The sequence below is a fragment of the Rhamphochromis sp. 'chilingali' genome, assembly GCF_963969265.1.
Source record: "Rhamphochromis sp. 'chilingali' genome assembly, chromosome: 17".
Classification (NCBI taxonomy): Eukaryota; Metazoa; Chordata; class Actinopteri; order Cichliformes; family Cichlidae; genus Rhamphochromis; species Rhamphochromis sp. 'chilingali'.
The window spans coordinates 4,266,247-4,288,508 of NC_137944.1; the positions used below are offsets into that span (position 1 = coordinate 4,266,247).

A 22,262-nucleotide genomic window follows, 5' to 3' on the forward strand; every position below is an offset into this window, starting at 1 on the left:
CAGCTTTCCCAATTCAAACCGGTACAGACCAAATAAGGAAAAATCTTCCTGCCTTGTGAGCAAAGAAGTATCCTGTGTGTAGTTTATCAGTTCAGCTACAATTTATGATCATCCCAGCAAAATACACAGAATACAGAGTTCTTTCATTAGTGAATTCTGAAACAAACCACCTGGCCTTTAACGAGCCTTTTTCTAAGAGATAAAGAAGGGAGGATGGGAGTAAGGAAGTGGTCTCATCTCTGTGGTGTTTTCGACCTTGGGGTACCAGCCTGTGAGTCTTACACATTAATTCTTGGGTCACAGAGAAAGAGAAAAACAACTAGTAGATGGACCTTATTGAGTAACTCTTTTCCTGTATAAAACAATCTTCTGTAAATGCTAACCGTGGTATCAAAATATCATAACAGTTCTCCCCTTTTATCATGAAATGATAACATAGTATAAAGACAGAATGTAATAACATAATATAAAGACAAATCATAAATGTGAAACAAATCATAAATGTAACTAGTCCTTTGAGGAAGCTTAATATCAAAAATTCTGAGAGCGTATACATGGTATCACACAACAGACAATAATCATCAAAAACATGCTGCAACGGTTACAAAGGCTACAATTAGTTCCTTCCATCTCCCAAACGTGTCCTGTAGCCACTTATGTAGCCACTGACCGTGACCTGTATTGGCAATTAGTTCTATCTGCAATGCTTCAAGTTTATTCATAGCTTGTGTGAATGAACCGTTAGGAGCGGTATTATTGGGAATGAAAGTACAGCATACATCAACGGTTACTAAACCACAGGTACCGGTCCAATTAACAGGTAAAGCTAATCTAAGGGTATTATTGCACAACCAATAAGCATGTGGGATTGGTCTGGTCAGGCGCGTGACCATGTGTGATTTAACTAACTCCCCCCAGTCAGTGTCATTTAATACACCGTCTGGGGGAACAATGATCGATTCTCTGCTCGAACTTGAACTGTGTGTGTGTTCCTCCAGATATGATAAAACTTCAGCCATAGAGACAGCTAGCCATGTCTCATTACAGCGTGCACCTGGGGAGTCAGAGAAGAATGTGTAGTTATCCTTTGTATAATCTATGTGTGTGTCTGGGCCAGTTAACTTTAGTCTGCGCAGACATATCATACTAGTATTAAAATGGAGAGGGATCTGTCCTAAGGGCAGTGAGGGCTTTAACCTATTCTTAGGGCGTTTCATTTGGGCGCAGGTCCCTGCGGTGTCATTAGATAACTTCAATAATTCGCCTAATGGAGTCTCGGGGTTAGTTGGTGTGTGTGTGTGTCTAAGTAGGCAGTCGAGAGGGCTCAGAGTCAACTGTAAAGTGTCTTTAAAGAGAGCATTATCTCCGCCGATTTTCTCTAGTCCCTCAGTGAGGGGGAAACCGGATATGGGGTATCCTACTATTACCTGTTCTGGATTAGCCTTTGAACAGACATAACAGTTACTGTTTCCTAAATCACGAGCGGCTGTTCTGGCATTTTCATACCAGGCGTTAGCTCCTGTTCTAGAGAGTGCATAAGATGGTTTATTAGTGGCGTCTATGTTGCTATTTACTGATTTTAGGGAACGTGAGGAGTGCATTAAGTAGGTGTCTTGCAAAATAGAGCATGAGGTATAGTCAGCAAAATATGACCTGCAAAAATGTGAACATGGTTGCAGTTTACAATACAAAATAGCAAAGAGAAATCCTAAGGTTAATGCGATAGATATGATAAATAACCTAAATATATAAGAAAGACAGTTCTTCAGTCGTCTCCTGGCCTGGTCCCAGGTTCGAGAGACATTGAATACGCGTCGTATGATGACAATGGGCATTTCATTTTCTCCATTATCAGGATGGAATGAGTCTGGCTTTATCAGGTTAGACATCATGTGGTACTTTTGGCTTTCTGTTCCTGCTGGATGTTTGAGTACCTTGTTGTTGTTCTTTCAGACGTTGTGTGTTAATCAGTGATTGCGTGTGTGTATGTAACTTTTGGATCCGGGCGCTGGCTCGCCTGAGATGTCATCTACCCGTGTGTGTTTATTTGCTCTAGTTCCGGGCGCTGGCTCGCCGGAGATGTCGTCTGCTTGATCCGACGCCTGAGATGGTCCGATTGGGCTGGTCTTAACCCTGCTGGCATGAATCCACTGAGGTTGTCCGTCCGTTAGGATGCTGGTTCTTCGTCACTGCCAGTACAGTCTGGGGCTGGAACACGCGCGGCCTCCCAGAGAGTCCTTGGTTTTAGTGGCTTCTCCAACATGCATCTCCTTGTCTCCACTGGTGGAACTGTGGAGGGGAAAGGCTGAGAGAGACAAACTTTCTGATAGTTATTATTCAGTTTTTCTACCAGGTTGTGAACATCAGTGGACAATGCAATATACATCACCTTCTACTAGCGGTGCCCCTCTGGAAGCTGACCATGGTGTTGGGAATAGTCTTATTTCAAATGGAAATAATTTGGTTACTGTAGATTGAGTCATTCTAATCTCACACAGGACTTGAGGAAGTAATTTGACCCAGGTCATTAAAGTTTTAGCACACTTTTGAATTACTTCTAATGTGAATGAAGATCCTCTATCACTGTTAATCTGGTGAGGTATTCCGAATCTGGGTATTATTTCATTGCTCAACTTTTGACAGACTACTTCTGCAGTTTCTTTTCAGGTTGGATAAGCTTCTACTCATTTACTAAATTGATCCACTATTACCAGTAAGTACTTGATGCTTCCTTGCGCTGGCATGTGTGTGAAATCAATTTGTAATGTATGAAATGGAAAATCTGGTTGTGGTAAATGCTGATGTTTCGCTTTTGAGCTACCTACATTAGTTCGCGCACATGTTAGACAGGTTGCTAATATGCTTTTTACTGCATGTGATGTTTTCTCAATTACAAATCTTAATTTTATTGCCCCTATTACCCCTCCTTGTCCGACATAACTCACACAGTGAAAATGTCGGGCAAGGACTGGCACCAGGGAATATGGGAGGGCAATCAAACCCTTAAGATTTTGTATAAGCCATCTCTGTCATCTAAGGTACAGTCATTATTCTCTCAATAGGTGTAATCACATGCAGAGGCTTGCTCTTGTATGAATTTTAAATCAACATTTGTGTCTAAATAGTCTGGGAGTGTAACAAGTGGCAGCTGTAGGGGCACAGATAATACTTCCTGCGGAGGTGGGAGCTGTGATGCAGCTGCAGCCTTGGCTGTCACGTCTGCTAAGGCATTACCTGTTGCTTCGTCTGTGTCAGCTGTACTGTGTCCTTTCGTTTTTACAACTGCAACGGCCGATGGCAGCTGTATAGCCTGAAAAAGTCTTTGCACAAAATCAGAATTTAGCAATTTATTTTCCATCAGCAGATCTAAATCCTCTCTGTCTCCACAATGTGCCAAAGTCATGCACAACGCCAAATGCATAGCGGCTGTCTGCGTAAATTGTCACATGCTTATCCAAATGTAGCTCACAGGCGCGTATTAAAGCCATGAGCTCTGCTTTTTGTGCTGAGTGAAATGGTAATGAGTGAGCCTCTAGTATGATGTCAGGCACTGTTACCACTGAATAGCCACAAAGAAATGAGTTGTCACTCGGCCTTGAACAGGACCCGTCCACATAAACCGTGGCTGAGTCTGGGATAGGTGTTTGCTCTAAATCTGGACGTGGTGCTGTGGATTCCTGTATACGTGTCATGCAGTCATGATCGTCAAGCCTGTCTGAGCCATCCTGTCGGTCAGAAGAACACAGCATAGGATCAATAAATGTGCTGGCGAATCAGGTGTGCTGCTCGCTTTTATAGTGAGATTTGCATATGTTGTTTAGTTATGTTTGCTACAATGGTCGTGACCTGGTGATTGGTGTGTAGAATAGTGTCATGTGATAGTGTGAGCTTCTCGCAGTCCCTTATCATGATAGAGCAAGCTGCTACTGCCCTCAGGCAGGCCGGCATTCCTGAACAATTCAGGCAGCACCTTTGAGTGGCGGAGGTCAGCACTCCCTGTAATGCATTGAAAGAGGCAGTCATTTCTGTGGACCACAGTATTCGAGGAGGCTTGTCTTTTTTACAACAGTCACGCAGAATGTGGTCATGAAAAGAACAGTCTGGTATCCACTGTCTGCAATAGTTCACCATGCCCAGGAAGGACAACATTTCCTTCTGTGTAGTGGGACGAGGGACAGAGGTCACAGCTTTGACCCTGTCTGCAGTCATGGAACGTTTTCCGTGAGACAGTGTGAATCCCAAATATTGAACAGAAGTCTGACAGTACTGCATTTTCTTTGCAGATGCTTTGTGGCCAGTCTTTTGGAGGTGCTGGAGAAGCATGTGTGTAGCAGTTTGACATAGTTTTTCACTCGGAGCACAGAGGAGGAGGTCATCCACATGTGGATCAGGGTGCAGCCCTGGAGGAGTGAAGCACCATTGAGAAAGCAGCAGAGCTGTCTATCATGCCTTGGGGCAAACGAGTCCAAGTGTACTGCTTATTTCTATGTGTGAATGCAAATAACGGCTGTGTGTCTTACTGAGAAAAAGGAGCGGAGCATAAATCCACCACGGTAAAGTGTGTATGCAATGCATGTCAATATGCTGTGAACATCTGAAACGAGAGGTGGCAGAGGAATGTTGACTGCATTAATTTGCCTTAAGTCTTGTATGAAACGCCATACGCCAGGTTTGTTAGGCTTTGGCACAGGATTGACAGGAGTATTATATGGAGATACTGTAGGCTTTATTACTCCTGTAGTCAATAAATCTCCTATGATGACATCTAGGGCTGAGGCTTTTTCGACAGAAATGGGATACTGCTTGACATATACTGGCTTATTGTTTTTTTTTTTTAGCTGTGCGTGATAAGGTATACAGTCAATAAATCCTACATCATTCTCACCTTTAGACCACAATGTCATATTCTGGTATTCAGCTGGCAACGTAAGTGCAGAAATAGTACAGTGGATAGGATAGGTTAGATCTATGTGACGACATGGTGTAGTTATGTCATAACCTATGTCTGAGTTATGTGACAAAATCACTGTTTGACCTTCACTTGTGTGAGCAGTTATCATGTTGTTGAAAAGTGTGAGAGAAACAAAAGTGTGGCTCCCAGTCATGGGATTACCTGTTAGTGGCGTCTGTACACGTTTTTTTGGCACAGTGTGTGACATAGAGTACCGGACAAAAAGGATGTTGAGTTCATTCTCTGCTGAGGGTCCAGCTGACACAGAGGATGTTCCTTCTCCATCATGTCGGTACATAGGGCAGAGAAAACATAAGCTGTTATCAGTGTCAGCAAACATTTCACACTTTGTGTTAAATTAAATACACAAATTCATTTTTGCTTTGGGTGTCTGCGGCTGCTGGAAAACTGAGCTAAATTTGCACCTCTAGCTTGTCCAACAGTGCATAAAGAGTTTTATGAATACTAGGATAGATTCATCAGGCTTCTGTTTACACATAGTTACTGCATTTAAGTCAATTTTGTCTCTGGACATTGTGAGCAGGAATTTCTTTAGATTCTTAAAGAAATCGGCGACTTTGTCATTATTTACCCTCCTTTTGTCCATAGCGGTAACATTTGATGCATCACGTCGCGGCATTCTATCATATTTTCTACAGGACTTTTTAAGCAGACTACTTTTCTTATCACAAATGATATTCAACATTTCTACTGACCTGTTTTCTGGCGATAATCGTTCGGGATAAGGCTCCGGAAATAAATTAGAATGCATTGAACTTCTTAAGTTGTAAACAAAGTCAGTCACATAAGCACTCCCGCATGTTCTGGATACGTGATCATGGACGTCTTCGCCGATTCGTGGACGTGGGTTACACGTAACTGGAAATGGGAGTCGTACTGAGCTGTTGTTTGAGACTTTAAATTTAATTTTTTTTGGTTTTACAGGTACTTTTGATTTTTTATCGGACCTGTCTGTGGTCTTTGAATTATTCTGACCCATGTTCAGTGATTTCCAGAGGGGTTTACACGCTAGGAGGATTTATGTTAGTATTTTCGCTGCGGCACAGCTGAGGTTACTTTAAATTTATTGCTAGCAATTTTTTGTTTGTGTGAGCAACTCTCACTTAGCGAGCAACTTCTCGTAAAACAACAGGCAACTTCCTGTGTCTTTCTGCTTTTAATTTACTGCTTTTAACCCTTGTATGGTAATCGGGTCTGTGAGACCCGTTTTCAGTTTTCTTTCGTTTTTTTTTTTTTTTTTTTTAACAAAATTAAATTTAATTATTTACTAGCTTTCTGTGAGTGAGCAACTTCTCACTTTTTAACGTACGTTTCAAGATAACAGGCAACTTCCTGTGTCACTCTTTCTGAGCAACTTCTCACTTAACGAGAAGTATTTAAGACAACAGGCAACTTCCTGTGTCACTCTTTCCGAGCAACTTCTCACTTAACGAGAAGTATTTAAGACAACAGGCAACTTCCTGTGTCACTCTTTTGAGTGAGCAACTTAAACAAAATTAAAATATTCAAGACAACAGGCAACTTCCTGTGTCCACCAACACCACACAAGGGTTAATTTACTTTATTCGGGGACTGAGGAAGTCAGTCAGTGTATCTCTCTGGATCACTAAGTGAAACCTCGTCAGCATATCCCGTTTTTTTATGGATCGATCACTGAGAGAGGTATAATATGGTCTCTATATAAATATGAAAGACGCATATTTACCTTCTGTCAGCGGATCCCACTTCTGACACCAAAATTGAAGGAAATTGCCATCCCGGGTTTCCTCCGTGGCGTGAGCGATAAGCAGAGTTCTGTCCTTTCCTTCTAAGATTCCTAATTATTTAAAGTAACACTCAGGTATGCCATTCAGCGTGTTAGTACGAGCTCGGGAGCAGCTTGGGAGAACAAGAAAACAGAGACTGCTTTAGGTTGCCTTCCCAATCGACTCAAAGGTTTATTTGATACACAGCAGTTTATATAGAGGAAAAAAAGGTTCGTGTGTCAGCTTTCCCAATTCAAACCGGTACAGACCAAATAAGGAAAAATCTTCCTGCCTTGTGAGCAAAGAAGTATCCTGTGTGTAGTTTATCAGTTCAGCTACAATTTATGATCATCCCAGCAAAATACACAGAATACAGAGTTCTTTCATTAGTGAATTCTGAAACAAACCACCTGGCCTTTAACGAGCCTTTTTCTAAGAGATAAAGAAGGGAGGATGGGAGTAAGGAAGTGGTCTCATCTCTGTGGTGTTTTCGACCTTGGGGTACCAGCCTGTGAGTCTTACACATTAATTCTTGGGTCACAGAGAAAGAGAAAAACAACTAGTAGATGGACCTTATTGAGTAACTCTTTTCCTGTATAAAACAATCTTCTGTAAATGCTAACCGTGGTATCAAAATATCATAACAAACTACAATTGGAAATCAAGGTGCTTCAAAAGGAACTCCAGAGTAAGTAGGAATACATGTTCATACGGAGCACTATTGCTGACCCTGCGTGACGCAGTATACATGCTCTGTTTTCCCAGGCAACTGATGACTGGCCTGTGTGTGGTGGGACAGACAACGATGCTCAAATAAACGTCAATAGAAAATGTGTCATGTCATGTTTTTATTATGCGAAATTGTGTTGCACAATTCTGTCCCGTGCAGCTCTGCCACTAGGTTGGTCCAGGTGCACTGGCTGGAGGTCATCATCAGGCTGCACCTCCACCACGGGGGTCCTCTCTCTTCTGATGGTGGCAATGTTGTGCAGTACGGCACATGCAACAATAATGTCACATGCCCTGTCAGGTGCAACCCTCAGGCGTTTTAGACACTGGAATCGTTCCTTCAGTTGCCCAAAGGTCATTTCAATGCGTGCCCTTGTCCTGGCTAGGGCTGCATTGTAGCGGGTTTGTGGCCCAGGGTTGGGGTCAGGGAACGGTGTCATGAAGTACTGCCTGCATGCATAACCTCTATCTCCGAGGAGGATCCCATCGTAGGCCCCTGTGTAATGAAGAAATGCTGTTATGTTAGGCCCGACATGAGTATGTAGCATCAACATAAGCCTCTTTTACTTACCACGCTCAAATGATGTGCATAACCCTGACTCTCTGAAGATCCGTGAGTCATGCACTGATCCGGGCCATTTTGCTTCCACATTTGTGATATGGCACATCGAGTCACACACCATCTGTGGGATTCCATTATGTGTGACCACACTCCTCCCATCGTATATTGCCATCTGGAGTGTTAGTATTGCTCACCTGCACATTTATACTGTGGCCCCCCTTTCGGTTGACAAAGTCCCCTTCAGTGGGGCCTGGGGGGGCCTTGATCGCAATGTGTGTGCAGTCTATGGTGCCAATCACATTCGGGAAGCCTGCGGACGTTGGAGCTACAGTTACCGACATAGGTCATGATTGCATCACATTCACTATCCAATTTACTGTACCTGCAATGGCGAAAAAGCCCTGTTTGACGACCTGTGGTCTTAAGTGGCTTGGAAAAACCACAAACACACCCAGGAAATGCTTGAGTGCCAGGTACACTTTGCGAATGGCCCGGCAGACGGCACTTTTCCCAACGTTCTCTGCGTCTCCACAAGTGTACAGGAACGTGCCACTCGCAAAGTAGCGCAAGGCAATGCACACAGTTTGTGCAGTTGTTAATGCCCGACTACGGTGGGTGGTACTCTTAACATGGGGATCCAGCAAGTTGGTTAGGTAGATGATACCCTCACGGGAAAATCGGTATCTCTCTATGAGCACACTGTCGCGCTGTGCTAAAGGATCCTGTCTATCCCGCAATATACGTTGGATTCTGAACACTCTCCTTATCACTCTTGCACCTTCCGCAATGGGTGGCTCGCGTAGAATATCTATCTATATACACACACACACGTGTGTGTGTGTGTGTGTGTGTGTGTGTGTGTGTGTGTGTGTGTGTGTGTGTGTGTGTGTGTGTATATAGGACCCCGTGTCCTCGAAATTGTTGGTTCGTCTTCGAGAGACGTTTGTGGTAGTAGAGCTTCCATGATTGGTCACGCCAGAGGGCACTTCCCACAGTGAGATATCTCACTTGGTTTTTAGAGAAAAGGGGTTACGGATGTCATCAAGCATTTCCATGTGTTAGAGCCCCAATTTAAGCTCAGGATATGAGGCTTGAGCCGACATTTTATCCAGATGACATTCCCTTTCCTTCATGTTTTTGCTTCTTTGGTGAACATAGATCCTTGATATCTTCAGTCTGAAGCTGCAGAGAAATTAAAAAATGCCTCCATAGTATGTAAAAGAATATGAATTCTGCTCTGGTGAACTATGTATGCAGCTTGCCTCTCGCCACATACATAATGCGATTAGGCGGAACGGCGAAAAAATGTTTTAATATACAAGGAATTTCAAAATAAAGAAGCGGTATAATATGTTGTCAGTTTGTCTTAAATAAAAAAAGTTATTGTCACACATTATTTATTTAACTGATGTTTTTATGCATAGGGTAATTCATGTTTTGTTTTGCTTTTTTGTCCTTTCACAGCTGACACACCTCAGCAGTCACCCAAGAATTGGACTGAATCTGAAGTAAGCACCTGGCTAAGATCAATTGGAGTGAAGGAACAGTACATAGAAAAGCTCCATGAAGAAGAAGTAAATGGACAAATCCTACTTGCACTAAATGAGGACTTTCTAAAAACAAAAATCTACATGAAGTCAGGGCCTGCTCATTTGATTATTCAGAGAAGAGATGAGCTTATCAACTCCCAGCAAAAATGTCAAGAAAAGAAAAAAAAAAAACTACTGGTTCCAAAAGAACTGAGTTTGAGGAAAAGAGGAGTCAGAAATTGGTTCAGTCTGTTTCAACAGTAAGTGATGGTCCTCCAGCACAAACTACAGAGACAGAACAAGATGTCTTTGAGGAGAACCACGCTTCTCAGGAACAATGTGTGTTAATCTCAAAGGAAGACTGTAAACCAAGGCCATTTGATCAAGAAGGGATTGATTTTTTATATGTGAAACACAGAATCCTGCAGCCTGAATCAGGTGCTTTTAATCTGATATCGCCATGCCACGAATTTAAGTCTTTTGCTGTAGCTGCTACATTGGATCGCACAAGACTCCAAGCTAAGTTTGCCAAAGAGGTTCTTAAATTTGCAGCTGGTTGTATGAATATCAGATCAAATGGCACAATACACTTTGGTGTGATGGACAGCAAAGAGGATGGAGAATATGTGCACGGTGAGATAACTGGTATCTCTGTAACAGACAAGGATATTTATGTCGATGCTTTGGACTACATTGAAAGGAGTTTCAACTCTGACACAGAACACATACGCCAGTGTGTGCGACTGCCAAGGATCAACTATATATTAAAAGAAATCACAAAAATCTCATGAATTAGAGTCAGATATTTATAAAAATATTACAGTTACAATATAAACAAATGGAAGCTGATCATTTCTAGGATGCTGGTGTAACATTTAGGCTGTATTTGTAACCATTTCCAGATTGTCCTGCTGAAGAATCCAGAGAACGAAGAGCAAATAAGAAAGAGTCTGCAAGAACTCATCAAAAACCTTGCTCCACTTTTTCTGGTCTCCTCCACCATCTGCATTTCCCAGAAATCCAAAACCGACCAAAATTCAGAGAGGTACTACGGAGTCTCCATGTCCACCAACGGTCCTAACCCGGGGAAAATTGTGATTGCTGCCTCCTGTCTTAGCAAATGGGATGAATATGTATCTGGTGCAGTGATGACCTATTATCCAAAAAAGGTCAAGAAAGATTACTTTGATGGAACCATTGAAGTACCTGGAGACATCAGGTGTGAGGCATTTAATCTCAGTAATGATGAAAAAATGAACCCTTGCAGATCATGTCACAATTTGTTTGGCTTGAACACAGACGACACCAAAGACTGGCCTTTGGTAACTGTGCTGAACCCGAGAGCCTGAGCAACTTGCTTACAAATGAGGAAGAAGTTAAAAATAAAACATGTGCACGAACACTCAGCTGAAAACAGGCAGAGAGCAGAGGAAGAGGTTCGTAAGGATCTTATGAATGTGTTGCGAACAATTCAGTTTAAGACATGGACAGGAGAATTTTACACCCCAGAATCATAAGGTGCAGAGGTGACCTGATACATCTGCTTTGGTCTGATTCTGATGAATAAATGATGCTCTGACAGAATGAGTGTGGATTTGCTCAAACTGTTTACTCTCCAGCTCCGTATAATGTGCTTGTTAGAAATTATATGTAATAATAAAATCAGGCTTCTACGTTTTAAAATGCAATATGAAGGATGCGAGACAGCAATTATTGGGAAGAAACACCTTTATACTGGTCTATACCCAGGATGCACATGAAGTAAAAACAACAAAACCATTTTTCCCTTTTATGATCCCATCTATAACCTCTTTCATAAGCGCTACACATGTAGTTATAATAGTTGTAGCAGTTATAGCACTAATTATATTTCTGCATTGTAAAATCTAACTTGTTTCAGTTTAATCCTGTAAAGTCTCAACCATGAAATAATTGACAGAAAACTCAACTGGAGTGCTTATTGAACCTTCTAACAAATAAAATAAATAAACTGCATATGTGAGTTGTTTTGTTTTTTTCCACATCCAGCATTTTTGTGCAATTTATTGTTGTTAACATTGTGTGTCTGCAGATTCTACTGATGAATTTATCAGAGCTGTGACGGGTTTTTAAATCCATAACTGCTCATTCATTTTAGGAGAGCAGAATTTCTGAGAAATCAAAAAAAAAAAAAAAAAAAAAAAAGAAAGAAACTTGAAGGTAGTGATGGCCCGCTTGAAGCTGACGCTCCGGAGCGTGTGTCGAGAAAAAAAAAAAAAAAAAAAAAACACAACACACTGGTTCAGAAGCACTGTGTCGAGGCTTGCTTCGTTTGGCAAAAGTCACGTGACCAGTGACGTCCGAAGCTTCATTACGCACGTAACTGCTTCGGTACCTGATTCAAACAGATATAAGGAAGTGAATCATCCACGGGATTCGTGGAGTGTGTTGATGGTGACAGATAGCGACGAGGTGATCATTCCACTGACAGATATGGAGCCAGCGAGGAAGAGAGGACGTTCTGGCGTGTGGGAATATTTTGAGTTGATTTTGCTCAATTCATTTTATCTGCCGAAGTGAAAAACTTGAAATGTCCAAAATCATGTTTTCATAATGTAAATATCATTACAGCATATGACTTTAGGAACACTTCCATGTGAATTAAAGCTAATGAAGACTACAACAATGTATTTGACACTATACGTACATTACATTGCTACACAGTTTAGAAAATCATTTTGTTTATTGTTTTTAGGTGATAGTCTGCAGGACCCAGGAATACCTGCATATCTACCAGCTTGCAGTGTGGTTCCTGCACTCCACAGCCTCTTCTGTTCCATGCAAGTGGATTTTCTCCAGGGCAGGAGAAACTATTTCTAAGAAAAGAAACAGACTCAGCCAGCGCACAGTAACACTAATCCTCTTTTTAAATGTAAATAACAAAAGGGCTACCTGACATAGAGCATGTTTTTACTTTGCAAGTTCTTGATTAGGGGTGGGTTTTGACTATCGCTTTTCTGATTACAATCCATGCTAAATTGAATAAAGTGATATTGATTCATTAAAATCCCGTGTCGATTTGTAAATTAACGTTATTATGCCTGAAACGCCAGCATCTCAGGTTAAACCTCACAACATGTCGTCAAACACCATACAGCTAAAACAGTAACTGGGAGCAGGTTTACGGATTCTGCATACAAACGTGAACACAGAGCGCGGACCCGACGCGTCAGAGTCAGATTTTGATGTGTCGTCGGGTCCGCGCTGTGTTTGCCTCTTTTTTTTTCGCTGGCTTCTGCAGCTGCAGGTTTCATAACTCTCTGTTTACATCTCTAATTAAGTCTCACATGTGTCAGCTTTCTTTTAATAGATACGAAATTATGGATATATATACTGTTAAATGATCAGAATTGTAATATTTCTGACTGAGGCAAAACTTTCCAGATTCCAATCAAATTGAATCGGATCCTGTATCGAATCAAAATGATTCTACAAATCAGTGACGATGCAGCCGTACTCAGCTTCCTAAGCATTTTCCCTTTCCAGTTCACAATCAATCCCACCCCTAGGTCAAAAATATGTATAGGACAATTGGCCTCATCTAATATTTTGTATGAACCTGTCCAGCTGTCCAGTGATTAAACGACAAGTAGATGGAGGCAGGACTTCACAGCAGGGGCATACTCCATAATGTGCTGTGCATTATCATATGTATATTATATATATTGCTCACTTATTGTATTTACCAACATCAAGGAGTTATGAGCAAAGAAAGGCCACCATAGTGCATGTTTAAATAGGGAAAGTTTATTGATCAAAATGTATTACGCAAATACGCATTACATTTTTTTCAGAGAAAAACAAAACCAATTACATGTTCAAAGCAACGGAACGGTGGCCCAATATCAGAGAGAACTCCACTCTTGAGTGAGCAGTGATGATTGAGCAGTCAGTTTTATTTTGCAGATTCAAGCTGCTCTTCAAAATTTTCACCACCAGATGTCACCGGAGAGGACTGTGTTGAAAAGCTTCGAGTAATGAACCGTTTTTCAATACAAGCTTCAGTGCTTCGGAAAGCTTCATTTGGCCATCACTACTTGAAGGCATTTCTTGTCAGGGCTCTGTGTGCGGGCAGGTGGAAATGTGGATCCAAATGCAGGACTCAGAGACGAAATGTAACTAAAACCACAGCTTTTATTGCTGGCATGAAACCAAGCAGGCACACACAGGCAGGGTCTGAGGGTACGACGCGACACTGAGCACAGGAAAACACAGGGCTAATATACACAGGGTGGTAATCAGCGAATGGGCAACAGGAGGGAGACACAGCTGGGAGAGATCAGGGTTAACGAGACGGGGGGAACCAAGCTGCACACAGTAACATAAGACAAAGACTTTCACAATAAAACAGGAAACATGAATTACTAAACAAGCATGCAGACTTTACACTGAGAGACAGACAGACAGAGAATGACACATGGAACCTGAACTAAACTAAACGTGAGATATAACTGAGAACAAATCCTTAAGCACGGATAAACAGAAACAAGAAATAATAATCGTCATCACTACAAGAATAAGAAAACAATCCATGAAGCAGAATTAAACCGAAATATAATAAACTCAAAATACTGGGTCCAATGGACCCAGAACCGTGACATTTCTGCCTTCAAGATACTGAAACAGATGCAGGAGTGGTGTAACATGCCTCAAGGAAGTAAGAGGTGGAAGGAACGCTTAATGGACAAGGCGGGTTAAACTGCAAGCTTTGGAAACAGGACCATTGTGCAATCTGTAATTTAACAATGAATTCATGTGCTTTCACTTAGCAGACTCTTCACAGCATCTTCTTTCTGGGAAAAATCAACAAACCTCCCTTTTTTCCCCAAGAAGAAATCATCAGGGATATTTTGTCAGGCTTAAAGAAAAAAAATATCCCAGGCCTTTCGACTTTTATCTGACTCAGCTTCCCCGGCAGAGCCTCCAGTTTCATGTCATGTATAGTGCAGAGTACTTTCATACTGATGAATTCAAAAGCTGAAAAACCTAGTGTACATTATGTTTCAGCAACAAACAGTGAAGAGTCGGGCACTTTTTAAAGGATCTGTAGATTGCAAACACAAAGCTAAAAGACTGAATGTCAATACTGGACTTAGATCCTTGAGGATATCAACACAACTCCAGGGAGGTGATACTCTTTATTACTGTGGAGTTCATGGATGTGCAAATATCCATAATGTTGACATCTTCTTATACAAGGATTGCATTCAGCAGATGCTTTGACAGATTACGTTTTTGATTTCAAGTCTGAGATAACAATTAAAATTGTCTCTCCCTGTGTATAATAAAAAGTAATGGCCTCATTTATGTCCTCAAGAAACAAACCTTACATGTCTCTAGCCAGTACAAAACATCACAGCTTAAAGTTTAAACTTGTACGCACACCATGATTTAACACCAGCGATGTGGCCGCAGTCATAGCAATAGCGATAGATTTATTTAACTGATAGAAAATGTGGGAAAAGAACAGCAGTAATGCTATCATTTTTATTATTGCATGTGGTGTTGTTATGCAATTAAATTTAGTATAAAAATGTTCAACCTGTGCAGACACACAGGTTTCTTTTCTTTTTTTCTTTTTTTCTTTTTTTATTTCATTGACACAATCGCAACATTTCACTTTTAAATGAATTACATCACCCTTAATTTAAACACAGTAACACAAAAGCTAACCAATTATGAACCTAATAAGCTTATATCCTTATATTTCTAAATAACATTAAAGCTACACTCGTTGACACAGTTCTAATTAGGCATAAATCCATCTATTCTTAATTCACTGAAAATAAGCAACTGTTAAAAAATAAAATTAGTAAATGGTATGTATGAATTATTTTTTTTTTTTAAAAAAGCACTTACTTTCATTTTAATGACTGGAATTTAATTTCTAGCAGATCTTAGTTGGCAGTTGACTGTATCTGTAACCGTTTCCAGATTGTCCTGCTGAATAATCCAGAGAATGAAGAGCAAATTAAGCAGAGTCTGCAAGAACTCATCAAAGACCAAGCTCCACATTTTCTGGTCTCCTCAACCATCTGCATTTCTCAGAAATCCTGTTCAAAGAGATACTATGGAGTCTCCATGCCCACCAACGGTCCTAACCCGGGGAAAATTGTGATTGCTGCCTCCTGTCTTAGCAAATGGGATGAATATGTATCTGGTGCAGTGATGACCTATTATCTAAACAAGGTCAAGAAAAATGACTTTGATGGAACCACTGAAGTACCTGGAAACATCAGGTGTGAGTCTGAGTAATGATGAAAAAAAATGAACCCTTGCAGATGAACTTAGTTGTGATTTATCACAAGTTTGATAAATAAATCAAACTCTGCTGTTATAAGTGTGGACTTGCTGTAATCACAGATTCAAACACAGCACACTTTATTACCTCAAACTCTTTACTCTGCAGCGCCTCATAATCCTGAATCCTTTCAATTAAATGATAATAAATGTTATGCGGAAGTGTGCAAAGTCGGAAAAAGGTGTGTTGATCGTCCTGTTAATTAGAAAAGCAGACTGTGATATTAACCCAAGTTCCAAGGTACTGGTTCTAAGGTACTGACTGATAAAAAGGCAGGAATAAAGCTGGAATGTTTCTTCGATTTAAGAGCTGCTGAAGAAGAGACTGCTCGCTTTGTCTTAGAGCTATTTACTCAAAATTTATACATTTATAATAAAATCTAGGCCTTTATGTAACTTTTAAAATCAGAAGTCACAATGAGACTTCCCCAAGTGATGACTTATATTATAAAGTAATCGGGGGGGGGGTTTAAGTTTCATGCTTAAAAAAAAAAAAAAAAAAAAAAAAAATAGTACAGCTGAGGTATTATCTTAATAACCGTGCATTCATAATTTGTATATATTGGCAAAGACACATCAAGTGTTTAAAATAAACATCTAATGACATTTTCCCTCCACTAGTCTGAAAGAAAACATTACAAAGAATGAAAACAGCTCCAAATCTTATATTTTTCACTTTCATGCAGCTAAAAACGACAGAAGCAGCAAGTGGACGCAGTGTTTATCCCCCTTTGTGTGTTTCTTTCAAGCGAAAAATCTGTGTTGTCACATTGTCCCCAAAAAGTCTCACCAGTTTTATGCTTTCCATTAGCGCAGAGGTGAGAAACTCCAGGCCTCAAGGGCCGTTGTCCTGCAGATTTTATATATTTCACCCTGGGCCAACACACCTGAATCATTAGTTCATTACCAGGCCTCTGGAGAACTTGAAGACATGTTGAGGAGCCCAAAAAGGTTGATTCTGTTCATGTGGACGTAGCATTTTCAGTGGGAGAAACGTTTTGTCACTCATCCAAGTGACTTCTCCACTCTCAGTCTGTTGAGGAGGTAATTTAGCCATTAAATCAGCTGTGTTGGATCATGGACACATGGAGTTCACCCCCACTCTAGCGGGGGTTGCCACTGGCCATGTGCACCACTAGATGGCAGCACAATCATTTCAGTTAAAATTTGCTGTAAGAGGCAAATCAAAGTAATTTTTCCAGCTTATGTAAAACTATTTTGCTCCTGGCAGCCACAGGAGAAACACATTTTCACATCCCACCCTGGATTTGATTGGACTTTGGAAATAACGTGTAATCCTAATAAAATGTCCTCACGCTTGTATTGCAATCTTACAGATCCTGCTCCTTGAGCTAAGGCCTATCCCTTTAACTGCAAACAATGTGAGGAAACATAAAGAGTCTTTACTTCTTTTATGGGGGGAAAAAAAAAACCTCATTGTGCAACAGGAAGAGCAAATAATTCACCTGTCATCAGGAATTATTTTAGGGGTACTCAGAGGAAAGGAAATCCAGCGTTGAATCTAATTAATTTAAAAACCATGCAAACAAACTAAAAATTAGGCTGCAGGTTATTTGGATTGTTTCTCTAACAGTGATCAGGGAAGTAGCTCAATCAAGACAGACTGATTAATCATTAATCACAGAGCCTGTCTGTGCTTTTGTGTGTTTCTATGCGTTGCCAAGGTGGTCATTTCTGAGTCTTGAGAACCAAACAAAATGCCATTCATCAGGAAGGCTTTAACGTCTAGTGAGTGATGGGAAATGGGATTTATTTTCAGCTGCCACGTCACAGACTCTTTGTCCAGCTTTCCTGTGGCCCTCTCTCCAATAACATGTTTGTTTTCAGGTTGATATTTGTGTAGCCAACTGCTACCGGTGAGGGAAATCCTGTCTGACCTTCTCAGCTTGTTTCTGGTGAAAACACTGGCACTCTGTGACGTCCGAGACACTAAATTTTTCTTTACACCTTATGTAATATAGAACTGTGTCTGAACAGACAATCCTGGGAGCTTTACAGGAGCACAAAGATGTGGAAGTGGCTGCCATGGCAGGACCCTCAAACACTGTTTACTATGGGAGCACACACAGATGATGAGTGCTGCATCACGCTTGCGTGCACACACGCAAACACACACAGATGGTTGCACTTAGACTGTAATATTTTTGCTGAAGTTGCCCTTGGTGTTTCATGTCTGGAAAATCTGAGTCATGCTTCTCTGTCAAATAATCTCTGATCTAATGTAGGCTTTGTTTAATCACCCTATAATGCATTAAAGCCTTTTTGTGGGCAAAACAAACACAGATAATTGACAAGCATCGTTGCTGTACTAATTTACAGTATGATTAATAGCAGCGCAGTTTATTTTCCGTCTGTTTAATCATTTAATTCCAAATGTGTGCAGGGTATATCTAGAATCATGAAATTTCCAGTTTACTACCCTTAGCTTCAATTAACGCAGTCTAGCCCGAGAGTCCTGCAATAAAGCCCAGCTTCATAAAGGCTATATTTGTCAATGTGTTTTAAGTGAGTGGCAAACCAGTACACAAAAACCAACCCACTACCTCTGGACATGATTTAATGACCTCAGCTCCAGTTAGACCTCCTGAAATAGGAAGCCATCACATTAGCTCCCACTCCCAGAGCAATGTACATTTATGGTTCAATGGAGTCACAGTGGTGTGTTTAAGCTGTGTGCACCTAGTGCCAGCTTGTTCTGGGCCTGAAAAACTAAGCAAATGAGCATGTGCCAAAAACTGTGGCCACTTGATGCTGGCTCTAAAAGGGATACTATAGTCATATACTTCCATACTGAAATGCAGAAAACATACTTACAGCCTGGCACTAAATACACAAGGTATGCTGATACTGAGGGCTGTTGCTAGCTGCATACTTGTCCTCCTCTTAGCTAAGTCTAGGAACTAAACTAGACTACTGTTGCTAGTGTTAGCCGCACTTGAAGCGTTTCTAATAAAATTTTCTGACAAATACTGTGGGTTGATGTAAGGGATCCCAAGAACTCCAGTTTGGGTGAGTGAAATTATAGAGTTTCTGTCTATAATTGTATGACAGTGTGTTACAGCAATGCAGTTTATGGATGTAGCTTGCTAATCAAGCTTGCTAGTCTTAGCATCCCACCTTCTAATCCAAATATAGTAAATAATAAATGTAATAAGTTATAAAGTTTAAATTTATTATTATTTTTGCTTGGATGTTATACTTCTAACACCATTTTCGAAGTAAAAATATTTATTCTCCAACTAGATGGTAAGAAATTGCTGAAGGTGTCAGTTTGTTAGCAAACGCTGGCTAGCTACTAGCTAAGCGATAGTGAAGTGCACAAATGGCAAATAGAGAATGGTCACCTTCAAAGTAAAAGTGCGTCTCAGCGCTGCAACCAGCACGTTTCAAAATCCACAACTCACACTAAACATAAACAGTCCCTATTTGCGGTTTGTGCTGTACCTTTTGGTTTCACTCCCACTTACCCAATAGCTTTGGAACAAGTTGATGTCATCCATGCAAACTACAGGCGATAGCAGCAACCTGCCAGTGACCAAAGCAATCGCAGAGATGGTTGCAGACTGGTCTCCAGTCCAGACAAACAAAACATGAACAATATGGCATTGGCCATATAGTTCACGGTGAACACTACTTTCTGTAGCTAATGCTAAGCTCTTCTTAGTACGGACCTTATTAGCAAAGCAGCGAGCAGTATCATTTGTTTGGGTGTAAACAGTGCAGAAGAGAAACTGACGTGTGTGTGTGTGTGTGTGTGTGTGTGTGTGTGTGTGTGTGTGTGTGTGTGTGTGAGAGAGAGAGAGAGAGAGAGAGGGAGTGAGAGAGAGATGAGAAGAATAGTGGCCTGACATACTCAGCTACTTGTTGCTTGTTAGGGAATGCTGAAACGGGCCAGTCCTTGCCACACACATCGACTGCACTAACAATAGCTTTTGTGAATGAATTTTTTTTGAGTGTCTGTCGTGTTGTTGAATCTGTCTACAACCACTGATCCAGGTCAGGCAGCGCAGCAGGGGGTTTGGGGGGACCACCGGACCACCACTTCCAATCATGCCGTTCAGTACAGCTAGTTCTGAATGAGTGACTCAGCGAGCCCACGATGGCCATTCTCATGTCACCGCTCTGTAACAAAGACAGGAAAGCAACACAATGCCCCACGTTGTTGTGTGCATAGATTAAGTCTGGCTATCAGAGCCCAGGTGTTGCTTATACAGTCCCTAATAAGACTGTGTGTGTGCTGTATGTTTTCCTCCACTGATGTATTTTTGCCAACATTTTGGCGTCACAGTTGTAGGGCTAATGGCATACTTGTCACAGAGATAAACATGAGTAAAAAGAAGAGTACGAGTGTGACTGTAGCACAAATTGGGAATAGGTGCTCCTCTTTGGCACATAAAACCTGACATGAAATCATTTATAAAGTGTTGCTGTTGGAAAATACAGCAAACGCACCCGCATCATTGGAGGTCTTATATAACAGGTCATATACCGAGCAAATGGGCCCCAGCCTCTGTGAAGCTGTCATCTGCTCGAGTAGTAAAACAATCGGAGTGAAGGGTGAGAGATAACAGAGCCCTTCCCCTGCTGTGATAATAACACTGTGCGATGGCTATATTTAGGGCTCTCTTTTGACAAAACTGCTTGTTGCCGCACTGGTACACTGGGGTGCCCGGAGCTCCAAGCTATGCAGCGCCACAACAGCTCATAATTTAACCTTGCCAGTAAAATCGCTTTCCAGTGCACTAATGTATTCGGCACCCCTCCCTCTGCAACAGAGATACGTGGTGTCAAATAAAAAGATCGGTAGACAGTTTTATTTTACAACAAGGGCTTAATCGGGATGCCTGTTCCCTTTAAAACTCTATAATACGATATAAACTTTCAGTTCCCCTAGTAACAGCTTGTGTCATATAGCTAGTGATTGGAGGTATGGTCTGTTCGCTATGAGGCCCACAAACACAGGCACACACTCTTCTCACAGTTTTAAATTTGACCTTTTCTTAAAGGGACATGCTAACCTTTCACCTAGATTCTCAGGCCGAAGCAGACTGCTCATTAAACCAGCACCAGAGCCTGCAACAAGAGCTTTTCTCCAATAAAAACAGCTCCAGCCTGAACAGCAGAGGGATAACTTTTCACTAGATTTTTTACTCAGGGTTTGAGGCCAGCTGATGCGTATGGATGATGGGAAATAAGGCTTCGCTGATTTGCTGTCGCTTCCTTGACTCCAAAAACGACTGAAAAAAAATAGTTCCTCGCCCCAGTTTCGTTAAGTTAAATAAAACCTGGCAAAGAAAAATAGACCGATAATCCATTTTAATGTGAACTGTACACAACATTTATCCCAAGGACAGCAAAGGTGTATAATAAATCAGAAATGTGCCCTGGCGCTGTTCATGCTGGCTCACAATGACATTAGTTATACCTGATTTTCTGCTACGACTAATTAAAAATGACATGCAAAGGTCACCTAATATAACCAGGTGGCAATAAGAGAAGAGCAATCTCATAAACAAGAAAAAGATCCCTCTCTTTCAGGCTTCTGCAGTGTTCTTAGCTGGTCTTCTGCTTTTATTATACTTCCTGTATCCGCCCCCCAAATCTTTTTTGGAGCACAATTTAAAGTATTGTGAAAAAGTGTTAAGCCAACCCTCATTCCTTTATATGTTGCTAGGAAATATTTACACCAATTTACTGAAATGGACATACAGTATAATTAAGACATACAGACATAACAGGAAAATGAGTAGGGAAGAGGTTAATGTGGAACTCAACAGGTGGGGGAACCCTGAAATCAGTTGTAGTGGCTCAGTGTGGGGATGTTCTTGGATGTAATTCAACCAGATGTCAGCAGATGTTTTATCTTGTCCTGGCGTGTTTTCCATACTCTACACTGATAGTACACGGTTTATGCTGTTTATTTTCTATACGGTATAAAGTTGGTATGAAGGTGGAATTCAGTGAATCTAAGCATCATCAGCTAAAAATGATAGGAATCTCTGCTACACTTGATGTAACCTGACTGTGAAACCACAGCCACTGTGTACAGGTCACACACTGTTCTTTACTTTAAATCCATCACAGGACAGTAAACTGAACTGTTTATCCTGCAGAGGATTTTCATGCAGTCTTTAAATAACACAGTCTACCTCAGTTTGTTTTGCAGCATGTTTCACAATATGAAAAAAAAACAAAGAAAAAAAAAACCCCCAACATGTTACATGTACAGACCCAATAACATGAGGACTTAGATGTAAGCTTTAAATTTGCAGTTCATCAAATCCCACCGAGCAGTCCTTACCGTTAAATCTAACCTCTCTCTTCCTCTCCTGTCCTGTCTTTCTCATCTTTCTCCATCTTTGAGT

At 41.1% G+C, this 22,262-nt stretch overlaps 1 protein-coding gene and 1 long non-coding RNA gene across 2 annotated transcripts; both read right to left on the reverse strand.

Annotated features, from left to right (window-relative positions):
• Positions 1–5,071: 5,071 nt before the first annotated feature.
• On the reverse strand, positions 5,072–6,075 carry LOC308384770. The gene is made up of 2 exons (XR_013969395.1): positions 5,668–6,075; positions 5,072–5,227 (listed from the first exon to the last, which is right to left on the reverse strand). It is a non-coding gene; the product is annotated as an uncharacterized lncRNA (long non-coding RNA).
• Positions 6,076–7,568: 1,493 nt separating this feature from the next.
• LOC308385284 (putative nuclease HARBI1) lies at positions 7,569–9,286 on the reverse strand (the record flags this gene model as incomplete). Its single annotated transcript, XM_080864125.1, has 5 exons — positions 7,569–7,942; positions 8,018–8,129; positions 8,203–8,318; positions 8,391–8,786; positions 9,271–9,286. The coding sequence occupies 5 exons, from the start codon at positions 9,284–9,286 to the stop codon at positions 7,569–7,571; spliced, it is 1,014 nt and encodes a 337-aa protein (XP_080720251.1).
• Positions 9,287–22,262: the final 12,976 nt, after the last annotated feature.